Source organism: Drosophila grimshawi, unplaced genomic scaffold (assembly GCF_018153295.1).
Source record: "Drosophila grimshawi isolate 15287-2541.00 unplaced genomic scaffold, ASM1815329v1 contig_44, whole genome shotgun sequence".
NCBI classification, from domain to species: domain Eukaryota; kingdom Metazoa; phylum Arthropoda; class Insecta; order Diptera; family Drosophilidae; genus Drosophila; species Drosophila grimshawi.
The window spans coordinates 19,755,429-19,779,115 of record NW_025063240.1 but is presented as its reverse complement, the minus strand read 5'-3'; the positions used below and the strand labels follow the sequence as shown (position 1 = coordinate 19,779,115).

Genomic DNA, 23,687 nt, shown 5'->3' with positions numbered 1-23,687 from the left:
CAATGTGCAAATTATTTGTGGCATGGCATCATGGCAGACGGTACTTTGTAGCAACATCGAGGAAATGCTTTTCCATCCGCTCGCCACCCGGTTGTTTGTTATGACAAACATGTGAGAATCGGGCAAGGAACAGGTCTATGCTCCCCCTCCCGCGCTACAGCTAAGTACCCATAGCCAATGCAAAAAGTTTTCGGCTAATAGCCCACGGTTCGGGTACTCTCTGGGTTTCAGTCTACTTGGCTGACTGCCTGGCGCCAGGCGTGAATTTTCTCCATGGCAATTTTTTCCATTTTTTTCTTCCCCATTTTCATTTTGCTGCTAGCCTTTTTTAAGTGTCCCGTGCGCGACGGCAATAACGAGCCGGGATTTGGTAAATGAGAGTAAATGCAATAATTGCAATGTTTATAACATTAGCGGGGCAACCGTAAATTGCAGCCACCGACGCGACGCGACGCGAAGTCCAACCAACCTAAACACCAACCCAGGCAACCCAACCAGCCCAAGCAACCCAACCAATCGACAGTCAACCCATTTTGCACAAATTCCCAATTTGCACACTATTTATGTAGGTATGTATGTATGTATGTATGTTTGTATGCAGTAGTGCTATTTACCATCGGTGGGGGATGTCAAAGTTACACATAATAGAGTGCAAACGGTTTATTTTGTGGGTGGGTAACTGACTCCTCCTCACTCTGCTGCTGGGCAGACAATATTCCAATTAGAGTTTGTGCAGCTTTTCAAATTGCTTAAAACTTTAGAGAAATTAACGGATTTGAGTGTAATTAGAATTGGCATTTGGTGAGTTGTGTTCAAACAGCGGAGCCGAGTAGTGATTGTAATTGACTGGAAATTTTACATTGTTTTTGTGTTTACCATAAAAAAAAAGTAATGAATAAATGGTAAATGCTTGTGGGCAGCTGACAGACTTGATTTGTACAAACGTGTATAAAAGTACACAAAGTATTTAAAGAGTTATAAGACTACCTTAAGCAGTAATCAACTTGAATAGCACAGCGACTTTAAGGGAAAAATACTGTGGACTATGGCACAATTTTGCCCCAAAGTATTGCAGTTGAATTTAATATACAAAAAATATTTATATATTATATTTATATATAAAATTTCCATTGAATGAGTATTTATAAATCTATTTACTGATTAAAATGAGATGAACAACAAGTCCAATAGTCCAACAATTTAAGACTACCTCAAGCAATAACAACAATTGTGTGAATAAACACATCGCAAATATTATTGCAACTGAATTGCAATAATGTTCTTGTATAATTTCCCTCGATGGCAATAAACGCGATGGCAACAATAACTTTTGGCACACTTAAATAACTATAACATTTAGCAGTTGCCTTTTTTGCTTGTTATGTACATAATCCGTCCCCATCTGTGCAACACATCCTCTTCTGCACCTACGCAAATACTTGGCAAAGTGGCAAAAATGAGTTCCACGAAAATGAAATAAGTTGTTGCTTATGACACCATTTTCTCCCCAAAGTATTATAGGTAGGTGGTATTATAATATATACTAGTCCTTTTATGCGGTTGTAGCATCATAATTTGCATTAATTAATTTGTTGGCTCATTCATTCAGTCAAACATTTGTTCATTCATTAAGCGGCTTTGCACAGAAGGAACAACTGAGTGCGGGATGGCAACGCAAGGGGCGGGAAGTAGAGGGGAGGGGTGTTGTGTAGCCAGCACAATGTTGTTGTTGTTGTTGTTGTTGTTGCTGTTGCTGCTTCCTTTTTGTTGTAGGAGCGACGCAATCGTGTAGGAGGAAACATTTCCCTTTCAAGCTTAATTAAGTTGGTCACTTGGCTGAGGCGCTGACGTTGAGTGGGTGACGATAACAAAGACGACAGCAGCAGCAACAATAACAACAACAACAACACCAATAAGAACAGCTACAGCAACAACATTAATGGCGTTAATAATGACGATAATGGCAAAGCTCATCATGAAGTTGACTGGTTGGCTTTGGCTTTCAATGGCAACGAAAACGAAACGTTCGAAAATGTTGCCTGCTGCCATCGCCTCTGACTTTAATAGCTGCGTGGCTTGGTGGGTTCATCGCCGTTTGCAGGGCAAAGGGCCAAATAGAGCTCTCAGTGCGTCTGCATGGGCGAGGAAGTGAATTCTTGTTTTCTTTTCTTTTCGTCTTTTTTTTTTTTTTTTGCTTGCTTTGAACGTGACGGAAATTGAATTTCCGTTTCTTGGGATGACACTGCCGCCAACGCGGGAGCCACCATTGGAGTCCGCAACTCATAGTAGCTCCAACTCTGACTTTAACATACGGCTCTGGCTTGCCAATTGTTGTCGTTGCTTGCTGTGTGTGTTGGAAAGTAGGCGAGTGACGCATGCGCAGCAGCAGCAACAACAACAGCAACAGCAACAAGAGCAACAACGCCAACACGTAAACGGAACTGGCTGGGCAACTGTCGACTGGGTCATTTTAATATATTATTATGTACATGAAATGCCATTAAGTCAATCTAATTATAAGCTACCTACATCAGTTACAACAGTTTTAAGGCGTTTGTTAGTTCACCTAAAATGGTCGACAATGATTCATCCAAAATAGTATCTTATCTTGGTGGGAAGATCAGTTCTAATTGGGAGTCTTAAACCAGTTCTAACAAATATGAAGTCAAACCTATGACCTACTAAAGTCTGGACTCAACATTTATACTATATCTAGTCAAAGCAATGATCTTCAAAAGTCTGTCTATATCTTACACATACTTCAGATTATTTACTGTGCTTTTCTGTCTGTTGTGATTTATGATCAGAATTTCTCAACGCATTTAATGCGTTTATTGCCCTAAAGTAATTTATATACTTCACCAGCATCCGAGACTTTTCTGTTTTATTTATTTATGTTTCCTAAGTGCAGTCCATTTTTGCATTGAGTATTCCTCAGGCTAATAATAATAAAAAAAAAAAACAAGTCGAATTGTTAATGCATGTTTATTGGTGGTTTTTTTATGGAATTGTTTAGGACTAACTAACTTTGATAGCTGGTCTTTGTTGCTGAGAAGTTGCTAAAATTTATAGTTTTCTCACAAAAAGGACTTGAGAGTTGAGTTTTATTGCAATTTTTTAAATGCATGGCCAGTAAAACTAGCAGATATATTTATAGTAGTTCGTGAAATCTTTCAAAATTACAGAATATTAAAACAATATATCTGCGAATGCGAATGCGAGAACGAATTTGAGCACTTTTTCAAGATTGTAAAAGAAGCATTCGCAGGCATTCACATTCCACCAAATCGGCGGCGGCCTTTTTATATTTTAGCGCAGTTTTGCGAAGAAGAAGAAGCAGATGATGAAGAAGAAGAACATTAACAACAACAACAGCAACAGCAACACAAGTAAAAAGCAACTACAGCAAAAGGCCATGGCAATAAGCCGTGGGGTCAGCATCAATGGGGATCCAGCATATAGCCAGTTACTGGTGGGATGAGAGGATGCTGAGAAGAAGCTGGGAACTGGGACTATGTGCAGGGGCGGGAAGTCAGACAGAGTCAGGCAGAGGGAGAGAGGGAGTGAGTGAGATGGAGAGAGGCTTAAGGCTCTTCATCAGCAATTGCACTTGTCTGCAACAACAGCAGCGCCTCTCAACGTTTCCCGGTACGATTTTTGGATTTTCGGTACGGTTTAGTGTGTGAAAAATGATGCAGAAGTGCTTGCAAGAAAGTGTGGTGGGGAGGGGTGAGGTGCGAGTAGGGGGTAGGTGAAATTTAAAATTTGCACATGTGTAAGAAAAGGAAAACAAAAAAGGCAGAGAAGAAGAGGCAGAATAAGCTGAAGAGCAGCGATAAAAGGCAATATGAACGTCCGTTTCTCTTAACTCATTTTTATTTTGTTTTGCTGGTGTTTATTGTTGTTGTTCATGTTGATGTTGTTGATGTTGTTGTTGCTGGTGTTGTTGTTGCTGCTGTTGTTGTAGTTATTCTTGCACGTTTGCCGCTTTGTCTGCCCCATCCACACCCCGCAATGCCAAAGACTCCTCCACCAAGAGCTTCACCTTGGCTTGTTGCTTTTTATTTTTGTTGTTGTTGTTGTTGTTGTTGCTGCGGTGGCTCTGCCACTTTCAGCAAAAATCCAACCGAAACAATAATAACAACAACCATAACGGCAACAACAGAAATTACAGCAACAACAACAACAACAACAACAACTGACAGCGTCGTGATGTTTTATGGACTTTGGACTCGCGTTTTTTTTCCAAGCCCCAAAAAGGCAAAAATTTAACGACGATGGAGCTGCATGAAAAATGGAAACAAGACACAGCAACGACAACAACAACAACAACAACAGCAACAACAAAAGCAGCAAAAACAACAATAACAACGAGTAGTATTCGCATGCAACGTTGAAACAGAAACAGTTCCGTAAAGTTGAAAAACAAAAATGCAAACAAGTCAGAAATAAAAGAAAAAACAAAACAATGCAAAAACAAAAACAAAAACAAAAACAATAACAATAACAATAACAAAAACAAAAACAGACTTTAGCTGTGTGTGCGGAGCTGAAGATAGAGCAACCAACAACCAGCAACCAGCAACCAGCAACCAGTAACCAGTAACCAGCAAGCGGCAACCGCAAAAATAACCTCAAAGCGATGAAATTTGAAGATAACGGATATTTTTGTGTGAGTGTGTGTTGAGAATAAGCTCAACTGAATTTTTAGCACTTAACTGAAAGGAAAAGAATATTTTTGTATATATAAATAAAGAAAAAAGTTATATAGTTTTTTATGTATTCAGCGTTATGTTCTGTGAGCTGTTGAGAAAACTTGACTTGAAACTCTTTAAATTTATGACTAGCCCAAAAAAAATAATGTTATGTTTAGTTGCTTATCCGAATAGATGTTCGTATGAGAATTATTACGTAGTTAAAAGAAAGAATACTAAAAGAATTTAGTTTATGACTCAAATTCAATTAAAATTTTTATAGCTTCAAACTTGGCTTACCGTGGAAAACCTTGTCCAACAAAATTATAGAGAAATATTAAAACTAATCGATTTTGCATTATTTCTTACATATTATCTTTAGTGCCCCACAGGAATACCCGCATCAAAATCATTTTGAATTCACGAAAAAATACCTCTTTTTTTATTACAAAATGCTAGAAAAATATTAAAATAAGTCATATTTAAATATTTATGTAATTTCTTATAGATCAGCTAGTGTTTCGCTATAGTAATACACTACTCGCAATCTGAAATCTTTTCGTATTTTTACATATTTCACCCTCAACCCACAAGCGCTAACTGCACCTGAAATGTGCACTGCTTGCGTAAGCACTTTCTCACGACATCCTTTTGTAAGCGAACGGATTTAATTGTCTCCCTTGTTGACATTTGCTGCGCTTACCTATCAAATATTTTCTTAGCATTTCGATATCGGATTTGTTGTTGGCTGACTCTTTGCCATTTGCCATTCACAAGCAATTACTAGGACACACAATTGTAAAGGTGAACTGCGCTCCGTTCCCAGCCAAACATATGTAATATTTGATTACCTCATTTCTGGGCCAACTCTCTCATTCAGTGGCTGCCTGTCTGACTGTCTGTCTGTCTGTCTGTCGTGTCTGCTTGTTTGTCAGTCTTAGCCTTGTTGCTGCTGCTGCCTGTCCTTGTTGGCAGCACCCATTACTGCAAGTGCAAAGTCAATCCGAGAATGTGCAGTCGACGCATTGACTGCTGTCCCGCAGTGCGTATGAGTAATAACCAAAGACAGCCCAACCCAGTCGAGGAATGAGCGGCTGAGCAAGGCTTGCATGGGCAGCTGGGTGAACTGGGGGACTGTCATCTAGCAAATGATGGCGTCGCCAACGCCAACGTTCAATGTCTAACAGTCAGCGAGAGCGAGAGAGAGAGAGAATGAGACGGAGAAATGGAGGGGATACAGAGAGAGAGAGAGAGAGAGAGAGAGAGAGAGAGAGGCATTGTTGCTGTTCTTGTTGGGGTGCTGGCGTCATTTGTTTCTTTTGGAGAACACGCAAAGTAAATGGCACTAGTAACATGTGCATTTGCTTGGCATTCATCTTTGGTCTGCTCAGACTACCACTACCCGTTCCTTGGAACCGTCGCAGCTGCTCCACATTTAACGAGAATAATTGCAGCGACAGTGTGGCGCTGTTGCACTTAACCCCCAACCCTCAGTTTATAAGGTGGAGAGCCTTTCAATGTCTTTGATAAAATATTGAAATTGTTCAACTGATGCTGGGGTCCAGCCAAACGGACATGGACTGCATAAACATCAAGCACACACACACACACACACACACACACACACATGTATAAATCTCAGTTGTCACGTGACTGGTTTGCTGGCTTTGCTGATGCTGGAAATTGTCGCTTGTTGGCGTCAAGTGCCTCGTTATAAATTGCCCAATTTAAGAGCAAAGGAAATACATTTTTAGTGTAAATAAATAATGACTGGAACAAGCCAGCTAGCAAAAGTGCTCAATTCCTTGCATTGGTTTGCCAATTGGCCGACAGTAATGTTAAAGGACTGCCAGGCCGCCAGACAGCTAGACTTAAATGGCCAGTACACACAGTCACTGCCACTTACTCAATTCCAGACGATAATAATGCGGCTGCAAGTGGTTCGCTTTGATCAGATTGCAGAGCAACTTCGATCTGCAATGTAAAACTCAATACCTTGACTTATGGATAGATGTTAAAGTTGTTTATGCCTAAGTAAGACTGCCAAAATGTAAATCAAAGCCTCATTAGATCTTTAGAATGATAGTTTCTATGATTACCAGGCTTGGGAAATGATTAAAGCCTGGCATGGCTTTAAATGAAGGATGCGACAGCCTCCTCATCAAATGCCAAATGCATTTTTATCATATTTCTTTTTGTTTCTCTGCATTTTTGTGCACTTATTACAATTCCTCATTTGAAGAGTGTTCGATTTGCAGTTGTCTGTTAATGGAGAGTGCTTGTATTATGCTGAATGGAATAACAAGTATTGTTCAAGTGCGGCTCTCTGTGGCTATCATTGCTGCTACAATCCAATCCGCCCAATGACCGCCGGCAACAACGATGCCAGACAAAAGTAACGGCGCATTAAGTGCGCCCAGCAGCAAGTAAATTTCATAGAAACCCCCCTGCCTCCCACAACTGTGATAAAAAGAGAAAAAAAAGCAACCATCACCGCTGTTTACAGCTTGTGCAGCGATGCGTTGGCCGCCGTAAGGCAGCACAAGTTGGAGTTTGGAGAGTTTGCAACCTGGGGGTGTGGTGGGTGCACCACTTGCCACTCCAGCGTTGCTCCCCACAGCAAAAACCAAACTCTGATTCTGAGTTTGAGTCACCGTCTGGCAATGCGCCGTGTCTGAAATTTGCGACCTGCCGCAACAACAACAGCAGCAACAGCAACAGCAGCAACAGCAACAGGGGCAACAGACCATGGCAGTCGTCGCTGGCACTGAGGAATGCTCGCTCCAAGATGCAACCGCTTTTCCCTCTCTCTCTCTGTGTCTCTCTCTCTTTCTCTCTTCCTATCTGCCCGCCTCTTGCTCTCTAACTGTGGCCAGAGCTCAAATTAATTTCATTATTCTCGTTGGCTGAAGTTTCTCTTTTGATGCGTGATGAATCAGCAGCTGAAGCAGCAGCATTAGTGACCACCACAATGGTGGTCGTTTAATGATGGGGCACTTGGTGGTTTCCATTCTGTGTGGGCGGGCGGCCATCGTCGCGACGCTTGTCGTTTGGCGGCTTTCGCTCAGCGCTCAAATTGTGGCCACAAATCATTAAAATGTTCATGCAAATGCATTTTGAATTTCTCTGATTGCTGAACTCATTCAATTAGTCCATTCTCTGGCTCTTTACAATTATTGCAGCTAATAAAGCAGCACACGAAGAGTTGACCTTTTCAAGTGCCAAGTGGCACCATAAAAGCTCATTTTAATTTCAATTTTGCCAAAGCTTCAATGATTTTATCATAGTTCTTGAGGTCAATTTTTGTTCCGTTTTTGTTGAGGCATTTACATTTTACAACTTGCAATTAAATTTCATTTATAAGTGAAAAACCAATATTTTGTCAATTTTATATTTTTTTTAATTTATTTATGAAAACTGAACTTACTTTCATGTTGAATACCATCTTACCCCGTCGAAAAGTATCTCACTTAAATATTTGGTTGACTTGTTCAATTTCTACCCTATCGTTTAACTTCCATGCTTAATTAGTCATCTTAATTTGGATTATCTCTACCAAGCCCAACTTTATTGATTGTCCTTTGATGTTTTCAAACATCACAAATATTTTTTGTTTTTGGGTACGCAAATTGAGCAAAACATAGTATCAATTTGTGAAATTTCATGCAGTTTGCAGCAAGCAAAGCATTTGAAATGCAACAGCAGCAGCAGCGATGACAACAACAACAATCAGCAGAGAGCAAGACACACACCCACATACACACACACACAAACATAGTGTTATTTACAGTCGCTACACCGAGCCCAAAAGCGGGTCAGTGTTGAGCGCCAAGGCCGAAACTTGCCAGCCAGCCAGCGAATGTAGGGCGTCAGGGCGGCTGCTTGGCCCGAGTTAGGCGTAGCAACGCCCTCCACCCCGTTCGAGCTTAGCGGGGCGACTGGCGACTGGCGGCTAACCCAAAACCCCAAACCCAAATCCAACACTTAATTCGCGTCGACTGCTCAGAGCGAGAGCGGGAAACGGAGCCGAGCGCCCGATAGGCGGCGAACTGGTTACAGGTTGGGGTTTGGGCTTGCTCGATGGGTCGCCTCGCTCGGCGGTTCGTTAGTAGGCACGTTCGCTTTGTGTTGTTGTTGTTGCTGTTGTTGTTGCTGTTGTTGTTGTTATTGTTGCAGCTGCCACTACGACGAGTTGTACTCGCAAACGTAACGTAAATGCAATAGTGGCGCCAGCCTAGTCAGCTATTAAAGCATAATCACTCTGTCAAGACGTTTGTGACTACAAAGAGACCGCTAAGGGAAGACCATTAAAGCAAATACTTACTATTCTTATATACTATTATGTAAGCAATTTTGCAAATAAATTCCATTTATTGACTTGCAAGAATATTGCTTATCTGTGGAATTTTAATGAAGATTCTCACCATTTTGTTAGAAAATATTCTGAGAAGCTAAACTTTTAGTCTTAGGCTAAATGAATACATTTTACAGAATATTACAGGCTTAAAGAAATTAAATAAATGATCACCATTTTAATTCAATTTAAGTATTTTTCACAACAATATAAGTGAAAATTCGATTTCACTAATCTAGATCTTTATTTTATCTGTAAGACGCTACCTTTTCTGTTTAGAAAAAACTATCTAGACTCTATACTAAAGATCCTTTAGACTTAAAGAAATATTTTAAGCTTGCGTATCGTTGAATCCTTTCTAGTTTATACTCAGCACATATTTGGCCTCTTTGAACTCATTTGCAATAACTATTCAGTTGCATTAGTCTGACGGTTATTATTCAAAAGTGAGGCTTAACTTACAATCTTTATCAAAAGTTTATAGCTTATAAGGTGACAATCTTAAATGGTATAGGTAAAGTTACTTCATAAGATATTGTTAAAAATTACCAATTACTATTGAAGGCTTTACAAACGATCTGTTGAGAGGAGACTGCCTAGGATCACATTTCCCCCAATTCAAATCGGTTTCACTTAAACTATTCCTATTCAACATACCTTTATCGATTTTGTAAGAATTTTGTGCTTAGGGCATTTAGTATTTGTTGTGGCATGGCAAGAATTTTCATTGTTTTTGCGTTGCAATTGAGACGATGACGACGACGCCGACGTCGACATCGAGCACGTAGTAAACGCGATGTCGACGACGTTGACGTTGACTGCAACGTTTGCTGTGTGACTGCGACAGAGACGGAGACAGAGACAGAGACTGAGTGAGTGGATAGAAGAGGATTGCATTTGTGGTAGTAGATCATGGCCTGTCCCCTTGTAACTGGGGCAGTTGGGGGCACTTGCACCGAACTGTGGCAGCAACTGTGGCGCTATGGCGCTATGGCGCTGTGGCCCTGTGGACGATGACTACTTGTTGTGGATGCCGTTTTGGAAAGTAGGACTCGCTATCGTTACTTATTTATCGTTAACCCAGTTAGCCAGTTAGCAGCAACAGCAGCCATATTTTAGGGCGCAGCCTGTCAGGGGCTGGGGCGTGTCTCAAGTGTTGCACCTTGCACCGTTTTGTCCGTGAGTGCATAATTAGCCTGACATTCGGGAGGTGCACGTCATATGGGAGGCGGTCGTCATATGGGGCCAACAAAAAGTATGTGCATATGGCAGAATTAATAATCGTCAATAAAGCTGCATTTAAAAGTCGATTTAGCCTGCACACAGCAATTAAAAAGTTATTAGTTTGCACGAAAACAGAAATTAAAAAATATAACATCAATAAAACTTGAACTAAACTTAAGCACCTGCTCCACTTCCCACAACCAAAAAACCCAAAAAAAATAATATAAATGTTAAATAAGAAAAAGAAAGAAAAAAACTTTATCCCTTTTTGGAGGCGTTTCGTTGTTGAACAATAAAATACACCCATCACTTGAATTGTTGTTTACCACTCAAGTTGCGGGACAGTTTTTTATGTGAGTGGCTCGGATTACTTTGGGCTCGAGGGCCGGCCAACAAGCAACTCCGAATTATGATTCGCTCGTCTTGCAACTTCAACTTTCCTTGCGGTTGTTATCATAAATAGCTAAATACGCTGCAGGGTCAACTTAACCCTTTTTTTTGGCCAACACCAAAAATACATTAAGAGTTTGTCCATAAGATATGCTGAAATGAACAATTAATATACATAAGAGAGAGAATATAATAAATCTTAAAAGAGTCTTTTAAGTTGTTGGCTATGTTAGAAGTAAAGCTGATTTTATCTATATTTAGTAATATATTGATTTATGCATGTTGAAGATTGACTTCATTTCAATCTATAAGCTTCACTTTTAGACAATATTTTTATATACCCTATTTATTTATTTGTATAGGGTATAATTAGTAACGTAAGCAGAGAGTCGTGTCGATTTTTGAGTGCATTTTAAGTCGCTCTAATTTAATGCACGGATATCAACCAATACAACACCATACGAATTGTATTTTTTATTGTGTACACGTGACTCTGACAGTCCAAGACAAGCTCTTGCTCTCTCTCTCTCGCTTACATGCACGCTCACTCTATCTGTCTCTGTCTATTACTATTGTACTGTGCGCATTTGTGTTGTGCTTTTGGCTGTCTATGATTTAACCATTTGTTCCCATGCTCCATCGCATCACGTAGGCCCTGTGTCATAAAACGTTAAATTAGTTGGATACTATGGCTTTGGTGATTTGGGATTCGACGCAAGGCGGCACAAGGGGAGAGGAGTGTGGATAGTTTGGGTAAGTAGAGGAATTCCCAAGGCATTTACTGTGTGTGTGTGTGTGTGTGTGTGTGTGTGTGACTGTGTTCGTCAAATGCGTCTCTCGCTCTTGGCCTGACAGTTTTGGCTCATAAAATGCACATGTTGATGGCGCGTGTTCAGCATGGCCAATCGGGGTTGGGGATTTTTTTGTGTTTTGGCATCGGTGTCTCTGCTTTGATTCTCTGCCTGCTGCACTATTGTCAATGCTGGCCGCGTGTGTGTGTGTGTGTGTGTGCATGGGTCTCACACACTATCAATAATAGCCTGCAACTGCCTACATTTCAATCTAGTTTCCCTATTTCCCTATTTGACTTGAATTAAAATAAGTTACGTGAGTAGCTGCTGACATTTTCCATATTATTCTTTCCCTCTCCCTGCCCCCAGCACAGCACACATTATACATGTATCTGTAAGATGCACAAACACACACACACACACACACACATACATGTTTGCCTCCCTGAGGGCAGCTGCACACAACACGCCTCGTGGGGGTTGGTTTAGTGGGTGGAAGGCGTTGTTCGCTTTGGCTGACCTAAATTCATTTAAGTCGATCGATATTTTTGTGCTGCACTCGACTGCCATCTCGCTCGCACGCATTCTCTCTCTCTCTCTCTCTCTCTCGCTCGCTTGCTCACTCTCTCTCTCTCTCTCTGTCTCTCTGTCTCTCTCTCTTTTTAGCTCTGGCTTTGGCTGCATGACCGAAAAAGGCAAAAGTATATAGAGCATACTACGTTCCATATAGTACTATGTGCCACGTGCTGCAACAACAACAACAACAACAACAACTGCAACAAGAGCAACAACTGCATTGCAATTATTGTGAAATTCTACTACAATGGAAATTGTACGGCAGTCACTGGCAGCTGCCAACGTTAACGTCAACGTCTCTGTCGACGTCGCTATCGCTGTCGACGTCTCTGTCTCCGTCTCTAGCTTCCGGCTACATACATACATCCATTGTCATGGATGTGTACATATATATATATATATGATTATGTTGTGTGTGTGTGTTGGTGTGTGTTTTTCAGTTTGGGTTGTGGGCGTTACTCTGACATTCCATTGTTAACTCTTGAGCCTCGGCATACACCCACAAAATGTGTTGGCCAAAAGGCAAATTTATTCTTTGCCTGGCCACCAACTGTCTCGCTCTGGCAAACATAGCCCAAACTAAAACTCATAACAGCCCTGAGATGCAGTCTCTCAAATATGCCACAAACGCCTGCCTGATAGTTTGGACAAGAAATATCAGCACAGATTGTCCTAAATATATATGTATATATATATATTTATATATATATATATATATATATATATATATGTGTATATATGTATGTGTATGTATGTGATTGCTGCACTGGGCAATGGGCAGCCTTGATTCGAAAGTCGATTGGGAGTGACATTTCAAGCCAAAGTTTCCTCTTTCCAAAACCAAAATAGTTTAAAGGCCATCGTTATAAATAATCCATTCAAATGCATCGAATTTATACACTGGACCAGGTATGACAGAGGAAGGCTTGGACTGGTCCATATATCTAGTTTTTTGGGATGGTATTTTTATATGTACTTCGAGCCAGGATGGCGTTTTCAACTTTAAATGTAGTCTTATTGCTTTTGAAAATCGCGTGAGTTTGGACAAAGATCTATTTCTTAGGCTAATATTATATATGATTTTCAACTGAAATGTCATTTATGGCATAGCAAATACTTTAATACATGCTAATGCTTTAAGTTGCAGTATTATTCTTTACTGCCAAACCAGAAGCAAAACACCCACGGAATTAAACATAGGTGCAGTCTGCACAAGGTTATGGTTGTTTGAGGTGGTTCTCTGAAGGGCACTTCGAGGGACAGTTCGAATATTGGAATCAATATTCTATTAATATTTATTCTATTAGTATCAGCTGTGCTGCAAAACGGTTGCAACAACATGCTTGACTCTCAGTTTGAGTGGCGCATTGCTCATACGCCTCGTGGGCGGACAGTTGCACTATAAAGTTGTTGGCTTGGGATTGAGAGGGTGGTTGAATGGCGTTGAATGTGAGGGCGGCTTGGAGGCGTTTGGGGGTATTCAATGTTGGCAAAACTCATTACGACGCCGCATGAGTGACATTTCCACGCTGTCAACATGACATATTTTACACACACACACACACACACACACACACACAGTTGTTGTCTCTCACTCAGGCACACCCTCTTCCTCTCTCTGGTTGTACACAGATTTTTATATTTTTGCAGCCACATTCTTGGCATGCAAGCCAGTGTGTGGCTTAATGTGGCACTGCTGCTGCTTGCTACTTGCTACTTGCCTGCTTGCCTGCCTGCCTCCATCCTCTCCTCTCATATGCTGCAATATTTTTGCTTGTTTTCCCATTTGACGGCGGCGAACTTTGGAATTACACCGCATTTCTTCACTTTCGCATCGCTGGCTTCTAAGCAGATTATTGCTCTTGTTATTATTATAGAGACGTCGACGTTGCCTTTTTTTTTTGTATGCGAAAATTGAATTTGCCCAGGCGAGACTAGACCAGAGAGACTCCAGAGCAGAGCAGCGCAGAGCAGCGCAATCCCCTCACAAATCTCTCACTCCATTTTCTGATGCGTGCCACAATGCATGCATCCATCGCTCGGCTAATGGCGACGCATGTCAACATTTGTTGAGCGTTTGTGTTTAAATATTACTAATACGACATGTTGTGTGGCAGCTCGCGTGGCACCAAGCGGCTTTAGAGGCAACCAGCGCGTACGACCTAAGGGTTGAAGTTTGTTAGCTCAAGCTGAAGAGGCAACTGCGCTGAGAGAAATGTGTGCTGCTCGAATTTAACTAATATTTCTGATTTACTAAGCTAAAAATAAACACAGTTTCAAATTAAATTGTTAAGCATTTTCAATAAATTTTCATTTAATATATTTTTCTTTCATAAATATTCCTCCGATCTTTTTCGCTGTGCAACTCTGTTTGCCTTTCAACATGAAGCGTGTATTGTGGCCATAATTGAATTATGCCTGTTGCAAGTCAATGTTATTACTGCCCACATTTAGTTGTTGATTGGATAGATAATGTTTTTTAGATTGTGCAAATGATTATGTGCAGCTACATAATAATTATATACTTAAATAGTCGTCGCATCGTTTCATGTGAGTATCTGCACTTAAGCACTTTAATCTAATGCGAAAATTACTTAATTAAACATAGAAATAAAGAAACGTTCAGTTAGCTGATTATACGGAAAAAGTAAAAAGTATCTTTGACAAATTTGCATATTTAATTAAAGTCGAAGGATAACTTTTTGTAATATGAAATTCGAGTCTATCGATAAATAACAACAAAACTTTAGTTTACAACTAGCATTGTCATAAGTCAACAAGAACAACAACAATAACAGAAAGTAAATCAACTATTTTTGAAGGCCTTTCGTGTGACAAAAAGGCTGGCTGGCAACTAAAGTTGTTGATAAAGTGGGGGGTGTGGAGACAAACGGCTTGCAATTGAGAGGTAAAAGTTTAATTGAAACTCAGTTTTCAATTCGCAAATTCAATTCGCGTATAATATCAGGCACTAAAAAAAGGGAAATACAAAAAATGAAGGGCGTGGCAGCTTGAACTACTTACTTATATATATGTATATATATAGCAGATGCTAGTTGAAGATAGCGGCAAGACACAGGGCACAAAACTGAAACTGGAAAAGGAACAATATACAAAGTACACACACACACACAGCGGCACAAAAGATGTTTGCAGTTAAATTAAATGAAAAAGTTTACAACTTTTTTAATGAAATCATTTTATGCTTTTTCTTTTTTTTTTTTTTCTGCCTTGCAACAGCAGCAGCATAAACAAAGCGCCCGACGCAACAATAGCAAACAAAACAAATGCGGCAGTTGCAATGAGACACAAAGACAAGAAAGAACGGCCATCTTACGTAAGCCGAAGATAATATACCCTTTGCAGAGCGGAGTCCATCTGCTGACATCTAAATGCCATTCAAAATTTGGGAGGACCAAGCGATTTCCATAAAATCTATATGATATCGAAGTGCGATGCTGATGAAATGTTAGAAGTATAATTACTTGAAGAAGAGGTATAAAAACTTGTTAAATAAGAAAGCTACAAGAACTTATCTTTCGATTGATTATTCCTATGACAGCTATGTGATATAATGATCCGATACGACTGAAAGCGGCAGATATATACCAAGTTTCATAAGGAATAACTTTAAAGATGAAAATGTCTGCATCGTCCTGGCATATTAACGATGAACAAGAGTATGCATAAATCTCTATGTGTATACTAAGTGGATGCAAAAAGGCCTGCTTCTATAAGTTACACACTTCACAGCAAAGTATATACACCCTATATGGTAAAGAAAAAAGAAAAAAAAAAGGTGAACAAAGGCAGCAACTTGAAAGAAAAACTTGCATGCAAGTTGCAGGCCAAAGAGAAAAGCGAACAGATCCTTTTTTGACTGCTATTTTTTTGTAATGAGTATAAGAGTAGACTAAGCATGTGTGTAAGACTGTGTGTGTGTGTGTGTGTGTGTGTGTGTGTTTGCACAGCTTGCAAACGAAAGTTTGCTGCAGCTTTTACGTTTGATTTTCATGTTAAAGTCTTTAAGACGTTTAACATGTCGTATGCGTAATCTGAGTAAATCGAAAACGCATCGAGCTGTAGGGTTGCCAGAAGAAGCAGAAGAAGAAGAAGTGGAAGAACAAGATGTGTCATGTGTGTGTGTATGGATGTGTGTGTGTGTGTGGGTTTTACTTTGAGAGCTTCATTTAGTGAGCGTCCCTAAGGCTAATGATGCTGCTGCCATTGCTAGCAACATGAATGTTGCTCGCTATTCTCCTTGCTCGACATTCTCGTCCTTGTGTCCTTGGCTGTCATTTGTGTGTGTGTGTGGGAGTGAAGGGGAGCCATGAGCTGGGGTCATATATTTGTGTCATGGCTGAAACTCGGCGCGAGTGCGTTTTGCTTTGCTGGATAGCAGCAAGCAGCTAGCAACTATAAGCTAATCCAACTGTCACACTCAGGGACACACTGCAAATGGCTGCCGGGAAATATGCCAAAAATTAGCTACGGGAAAACTATCTTACAGTCTCTCAGCATACACACAGACACACAGACACACAGAGCACACGCACACAAACACAAACTTAAATGGGGCATAAGCGCGGAAAGCAAGTGGCAGTTAAGTGGTTTTCAACATTACAAATCTAGGCAGCCAAGAACCCGCTAGTCACTTGGCAAGTGCGACAACACCTTCCACAGCTCCCCTCGGCTTACTCATTGCCATTACCAGCCTCTCCGGTGCAGCTACACTCGAAAAAAATAAAAACTATTTGCGCATTCTTCGTATTTTTGCTGCCTCGAATTTGTGTCTAGAATTTATTTTATATATTCATATTTTTTATATTTTTCTGAAATGTAGAAAGATGTTTTTTAACAATGTTTTTTTAAATGAACTTTTTTTAATTTATCAAATGCCAATATTTTTGGAGTTTGCCAATTGAGGCTGCTGCCACTTTTAATTTTTTTGATTTTGGAAATTCAAATTTTTGTGCAAGTGTTGCTGTTAATGCACGCATTTCCGCTTCCTTTCGCCTGTCAGCGAGATTTATGCTTTATTGCACTGTCGTTTGTGGAGCTAGCCTTTAACATGGTCTGACTGCCTAACGCTTTTATTGGCACTGTGATTTCTGCTCTTACCGCTGCTCCTACCGCTGCTCCTGCTGCTGCTCCTGCTCCTGCTGCTGCTCCTGCTGCTGCCGCTGCTCCTACTGCTGCTCCTGCTCCTGCTGCGGCTTTTGCTGATGATGATTCCAGCGGATTACGCTTCCAAGGCGCATAACTTTCGACTTTGCTTGCTGCGCATTAATCATAAAGCGGTTTTCATTGCTGACACACCCCCCCAACAAAACACCACCACCAGCGCACCACTGTCTTCTTCTTCTTCTTCTTCTCTGTTTTGGCATTGCATTTAATTTGGCATTAAGTGCATTCGCCCGGAGCAACAGCAGCAGCCGTCTCCAGTTCCCTTATGGTACTTAAGCGCTTTACGAGTCTGCCCACGATAATAAAGGAATACCCACCACATATATACAACCAACTTACCTGTTAGCAAAAAAAAAAGAAGAAAAAAAAAAAAAAAAAGTAGCGCTTCAGCGCTCTAACGATCCCCAGAGCTTTGGATTCGCATTGACGACTCTACGACAACGTTGGATTTTTATGGACGCAGACATTATGGCGGCACATGTATTTATGAGGCGTCATCAGGACACAGGTTAAAGGAGCCGTCTCCATCGTCCTCGTCGTTGTCGTCGCTGTCGTTGTCGTCGCCATCAGGCGTTGAGCCATGAGCTGCATTCCGTGTAAAGTAAGCAAAATGTAGACACAATGTAAGCAGTCGCTGACAGAACCCAAGAAAATTACATCAAGCTAAACTTTGAGAAACTTGAACAACTTTTTGCCATTGATGTATTCAATCAATCAGCGAAAATTACTGCCTGAAATTTAACATCAGTTCACAAAATTAGTCGTCTGAGTTCTTTCAAAATTCACTCAAAAATATATATTGAAATTTCATAAATTGTTTAACGATCGATTGGCAAAAACACCAAATTGAATGGCAGATGTAGAAGAAGAGGAAGAGGAAGCAGTTGCCGTTGGCGACGCTGTCGAGGAAGAAGCAGATGAAGTTCCTAAAGACGAAGAAGAAGAAGCAGCCCAGGATCTAGAAGAGGCTGGCGAACAGGATGCCTTAGACGAGACGGAAGATGTTCCTTTCGAGCTGCTAGACGATGAAATGTCGGACAACGAAGAGGAGGAACTCATGTATCGAGAATATCTGGATCTGATCAAGCAGATCGACTGCCAGAATGCAGTTATAAGCGAACTGAAGAATCGATCCCATCAACTGATGGATCTGCCCTGTCAAACTCGCCAAGACAAAGCCGAATATAAACAGCTTCGCACTTGTCTCGATCAGGAGAACATCAAACTCAACCAGATGATGCATCGAGCTGTTCAACTGCAAAACAATGGCTCTAAAAGGCTATATGGTAATGTGGAGCTGGCGACCACAGTCTTTGAGGATACATTGTTTTACAATTCATCAGCAAGCAGACCGGAAAAAGGAAAGTGTCCTGCCTCAACGAGGCGACCAATGAGTGCGCAGGAAATCTGCGATGCTTTAGATAATTCGGATACTGATTCCGATGATGAATGCTGCTTCTGATCGATGTGTTTTACTTTGAACACATTGTAAAATGTCGTTTGAATTTTCGTAATTTTGTAAAGGAAATGCACAAGTTTTTCGCACATTTCAAGAGCTGCTTTAATTTGAGTTTTTCCTAAACGTTTCTCAAGATAGCAAGCACAATTCATAAAGCACTCACATCAATAATTTATAAATTTCTCCCTTCGCATTATTCCGCTTGAGTCCCTACAATTTCTAGCGGACCCAGCTGCGTCTGCTTCTGGTTGGGTGCTTGTGTGTATGTTGTGGGTGAGGGGGGGTGGCGAGGAGGGGGAGCTGTTGTGCTGCTGTGGGGAATCGCTCATTGAGCAATTCATTCAATCGACGAATTCAATAAAGTACAACTAATAAAAATCAAGCGAATGCGAATGCGAATGGCGATGAGAATGCGAATTGCCAAATGCCACAGACGACTTAGAGGGCCAACAACAGCAACAACAACCACAACCACAACAGCAACAGCTAGAAAAGAAGATGAAGTAGAAGTAGAAGAAAATGAGCAGCGCGCAAGAGAATTACAATTTTCTCGCCATTTGTTTTTGTTGCGCCACGCAACACGTTTTGCTGTCATAATTCGCCCCAGCCAAAGACGAAGGGAAAAGACCCCAAAGAACAGCAGCAACAGCAACATCAGCAACATCACCAACAGCAACAAGAGGAGCAGCAAAAAAGGGCAGCAAGAAAATCGCGCGCATTTTGCAGAATACGAAAAGGGGGAGCTTTGAATGCGACGTTTGTGGTCCATCAAATGCTTGTAAACAAAGCCAGCAAACGACTGCGATGATGAAGAAGAGATGAAGTCCACTGCGATGGGGTGCGGCTAGGTGCTGGAGGGGGTGGGTGAGGGCGGGAGGGGACTAAAAGCAAATGCGAATTGTGAATAGAACGACATGGCAATAACATGGCTTGGCTTGCCTCTCTCTCTCTCTCTCCCTCTCTCTCTGTCTGTCTGTCTGTCTGTTGTGCTGCTTTGCTGTGGCGGGCGAAGTGCAGTGCAATGGCAATGGGCACAAAAACAAAAGCAAATGCGAATGCGAATGCGAGTGCGAGTGCGAATGCCAGCCAGACAGAATAAGGGGATCAAAGCAAAACTCGCAAGACAAACAACCACAGCACACACACACAGGCACACACACAGACACACACACAGACACAGGCACACAACAGAAAAGGAGAGGCAGTTGGAGTACAGATAGTGAAGAGTAGCGCGGGGGGCAGGCTTAGTTTAGTCGTCGATGCGAAGCAGGCAATGGCAATGGGCAAAGTGGTAAATGGTAAATAGCGTTTTGTGCACAAATACACCGACCGAGTCAAAGTCTGGCGTCTGAGCTGTGCTCCTGTTTCGTGCGTCGCCACGCCCCTGATCCCTGCCCCCTCCCCTCCTGTTACAGTCACAGCGCTGCTGCCTGCATGCCAGGCATCCATGTTTCACATCCACTCCGTTCCTCACTTGCTGCTCTCTCTCTCTCTCTGTCTCTCTCTGCTGCTGCCTGTCTGTCTGTCTGTCTTTCGCTCCGGTCAACGTCGCCAAAACAAAGTCAACTCCTCAGCGAAAAAAAATGAAAAAAAATAAATAAATAAATAAAAAGGGGAACGTTTTTGGCGCGCAAATCCAGCATATGAAGCCAACATTCAAACTGACGTTGACTGCAACGGCAGCAGCGACGCTGACTGCGACTGCGACTACAGCGTCACCTTGCGTCCATTCACCTCGACGTGAATGTGGATGGAACGAGAATGGGTTAAAAGAGAGTGTGATTTGAGCGGTGCGGTGCGGTGCGGTGCGGTTGCAAGGGGGGGGGGAGTGTGCGGGAACAGTACAATTTCATTTCATGTGCTTCGATTCGATTCCATTTTCCATTTCGTTCTACTCACTTTGCTTGTTTGTATTATTGTCTGCGGCCTTCCAACGTCCAGTCATGGCCCCCCGTCCCCACCTGCCCCCTCCCCCTCCCCTCCCCGGTACCCCACCATCAGCAGCACAACCCCAAGTGGGATGGGATGCGATGGATAGATTGATGGTGGCTTCTTCTTCTGTGCAAATTCTTCCGACTGCGATCTACGAGCAGCGGCGAGAACGAGTAGCTGTATCTGTATCTGTATCTGTATCTGTATCTCTATCTGTAGCCGTATCTGTATCTGTATCTGTAGCCGAGGCGTAATTATTGTCGATACATGAACACCAGATATTTTACAGCGTAGAGTCCCGAGAGTTGCTTGGAGTTCGATGCACTGTGGCACCAAGCGAAAGAAACGACAGGCACCAGAAGAGAACGATACACAGATACACACACAGAGATACACACACGCAGATACAAAGATACAAAGACATTTGCAGATAGGAGCAGTAGATGGGCATCGTGTTGATGTTTTTATATCTATCAGATGTCGATGACGATGCCCCATTGCCATTTGCTGATGTTGTCTTCGCAATTTGCTGTTCGGTGCTCTGTGGCAAGTGATGGCAAATTGTGGCCACCGAATGGGTCATTTGAGCTGTCAGTAGGGACACTTCTTGGCTAGGGGCATTTCCGTTTACTGACTCCGCAACTGGCACTGGCTCTTGCTCGGGCATTTATCATGCCAGCCCTGCTAAAATCAGAGCTCGAAGTTAAACCGAGAAAATAAATGCTTTGGTGTGAAAGTAGTTGACTATGAGCTACTCGTTGGCCAAAAGAGCAAAAACAATTTAGTTATCTTGAAAGGCTTTACTTTATGACTTCCACAACGAATATTTCCGAATGAGCTTTCAAATTTAAATATATTTTGAATATTTGAATCCTCTTCAATCTCAGAGAATACAGTCCCACCAAGATATCTACAAATGCATTAAATATCAGAAAACTATTTACATTTTAAGATTTTTAATTGGACATATTATATCTTCATAGCATTGACAAAAATGCATTTACCTTAGATCCCTTCAATATCATAATATATACACTTTATAATATACTTTCTTTTGGCAGAAATGTAGAAATTTTTAAAAATAAACCGAGCACTCAACTTTGTTAATCTCAGATACCTTTCATTCAATCCTTTCTATTTTCAGACACTTTGAGGCAACCCGCATTATATAACGGTAAGTTTAAAGTTTAAAATGTCTACTTTTAAATTTGTTAGCACTTCCCACTTAATAAATGGTTAAGTTTTGGCTTATTCACTCAAAGGTAACACGCAACTCTGACACTATGTGGAATTTTGTAACTTGGTTGCCAACTTTTCACTTGCTGAATATCTCTTTAAACTTTGACCTTTATGGCTTTCTAAGCCGCATTAAGTGTATACACACACATACTTAACGCAGGCACAAAACAAACCAAAAACTACCCAAAAAAAAACAAAATAAAATAAAATAAAATGAAATGAAAGTAAATGTACGCCCCAAAACCCAGTCAAACCCCATTCTTCTGCCCTTCTCCCGCGCCCTTTCTCTGTCCCTCTCGTTGTCCATTTCTCCCCCATGCCAGTTGTCGCCCTTTTGCCGTCTACACGTGAATTGCGTACATTTTTATTCCGAGAAAAGTTTTCTAAATTAATTTCGCATAAAAAAGTGCCAAACAAAAACAGCAACAGCAACGGCAACGGCAACATTCGAACAGCATCCATAAAATGTGATGGGGCGCAGACGCGTCAACGCACGCACAAAGGTCACAGGCTGCGTAGTGCGAGGGTCAAAGTTCAGAGACGCGTAAATTTACCGTTACGTGCGTAGCAGCCCCAGACAACAGGCAAGTCAGACAAGCTACCAGAGACGGGAGACACACACACACACACACACACACACACACTTCTCCGCCATATGCAGCAAAACATTGACAAAAAACAGAAAAAAACTGAAAGAGATTTTATAACAAATCTTGGTTACATGTGTTGAAATACAAATGTGTTACTCAAACAGACTGAATGCTCGCTACTCGTACGCAATCTGTGCAAACAGATGTAAAGAAACAGTGTGCCACATTCAAGTATTGACAACTTGATTTAAGTAATTCTGCCAACATTTTGAATGTGTGTCTGAATTGTTAACAGTCCATAAATAGAGGTAGAATTTTGAACTAGCGTTTTTAACTGTGTGTGAATATAAAATCACAAGAAATTACACTTTAATCTCTTATTTCAATATTCTGTTATTTAATTATTAATGTTTGCAAGTCTGAAGCAAAATGCTTTAATTTTAGCAAAGTAAATAAATGAAATTTAGTAAAGTAAATAAAGTATACCACAGGCGATAAACTCAGACCCGTGTTAAGCATCATTTTGCTTGGCTATTTTAGGATGTTATTTAATGAAAAACATATTTACTCATAAATAATGGCTTAACTAAAGCTAAAGCTAAGCTACTCCTGATTTCAATTTAAATATGAACATTTTCTCAGAAGAAATTGTGACCTTTCATAATTTCCTAGAAGCAATAGGCATTAGAAGAACAGATATAAAATACTGATGGAAGAACAGGGGCAAGAAGATATTTAAAATACTCATGGGACAGTGTAGACTAAGCTAAACTAGATAATAATCAGTAACAGCATATAAAGATAGATCTAACTGGACCCCCTATAATCTCAATAGTAATAAGCCTTAATAAGCATGAAGAATAAAGAATATTTAGTATATAAGTTTAACGCATTTATTAATATGCCCAAATTGAACATGCTACAAATCATGTTGGATCTTATTTAGTTTGGGGGGTTTTTTTTTCGTTCTCTGTTCCACGTTTCGAATGTCATAGCTTCAAAACTACGCAGCTAGATCGCATATAAATAGAAATCATTCGCTAGAATGATGCTGCCTCAGCCTCAGCCTCAGCTGCTGCTGCTGTTGTTGTTGTTATTGTTTGGGGAGGCCTAACAGACTTATTTATTAGCCCACGCCAAAGTGTGTGTGTGTGTGTATGTTGCTACTTCTTAGCTAAAATCCTAGGTCTATATACCCCAGTCAATCCCCCCGGTCGAACCCCAACCAGCCAACCAGGGGGTAATCATTCA

At 41.1% G+C, this 23,687-nt stretch overlaps 1 protein-coding gene and 1 long non-coding RNA gene across 2 annotated transcripts in view; both read left to right on the top strand.

Annotated features, from left to right (window-relative positions):
- Nucleotides 1-21,771, top strand: part of LOC116806493 — a 38,367-nt gene extending 16,596 nt beyond the window's left edge. Inside the window, exon 3 of the long non-coding RNA XR_004365662.1 lies at nt 21,752-21,771. This is a non-coding gene — a long non-coding RNA (uncharacterized LOC116806493). The remainder of the gene's footprint in view (nt 1-21,751) is intronic.
- On the top strand, nt 18,006-18,769 carry LOC6556808. Its single transcript, XM_001983589.2, has one exon. The coding sequence runs from the start codon at nt 18,067-18,069 to the stop codon at nt 18,676-18,678; it is 612 nt and encodes a 203-aa protein (XP_001983625.1). The 5' UTR covers nt 18,006-18,066; the 3' UTR covers nt 18,679-18,769.
- Nucleotides 21,772-23,687: the final 1,916 nt, after the last annotated feature.

Excerpts from the sequence above, each read along its gene's own strand:
- LOC6556808 (XM_001983589.2), top strand. The coding sequence starts at position 18,067 with ATGGCAGATGTAGAAGAAGAGGAAGAGGAAGCAGTTGCCGTTGGCGAC.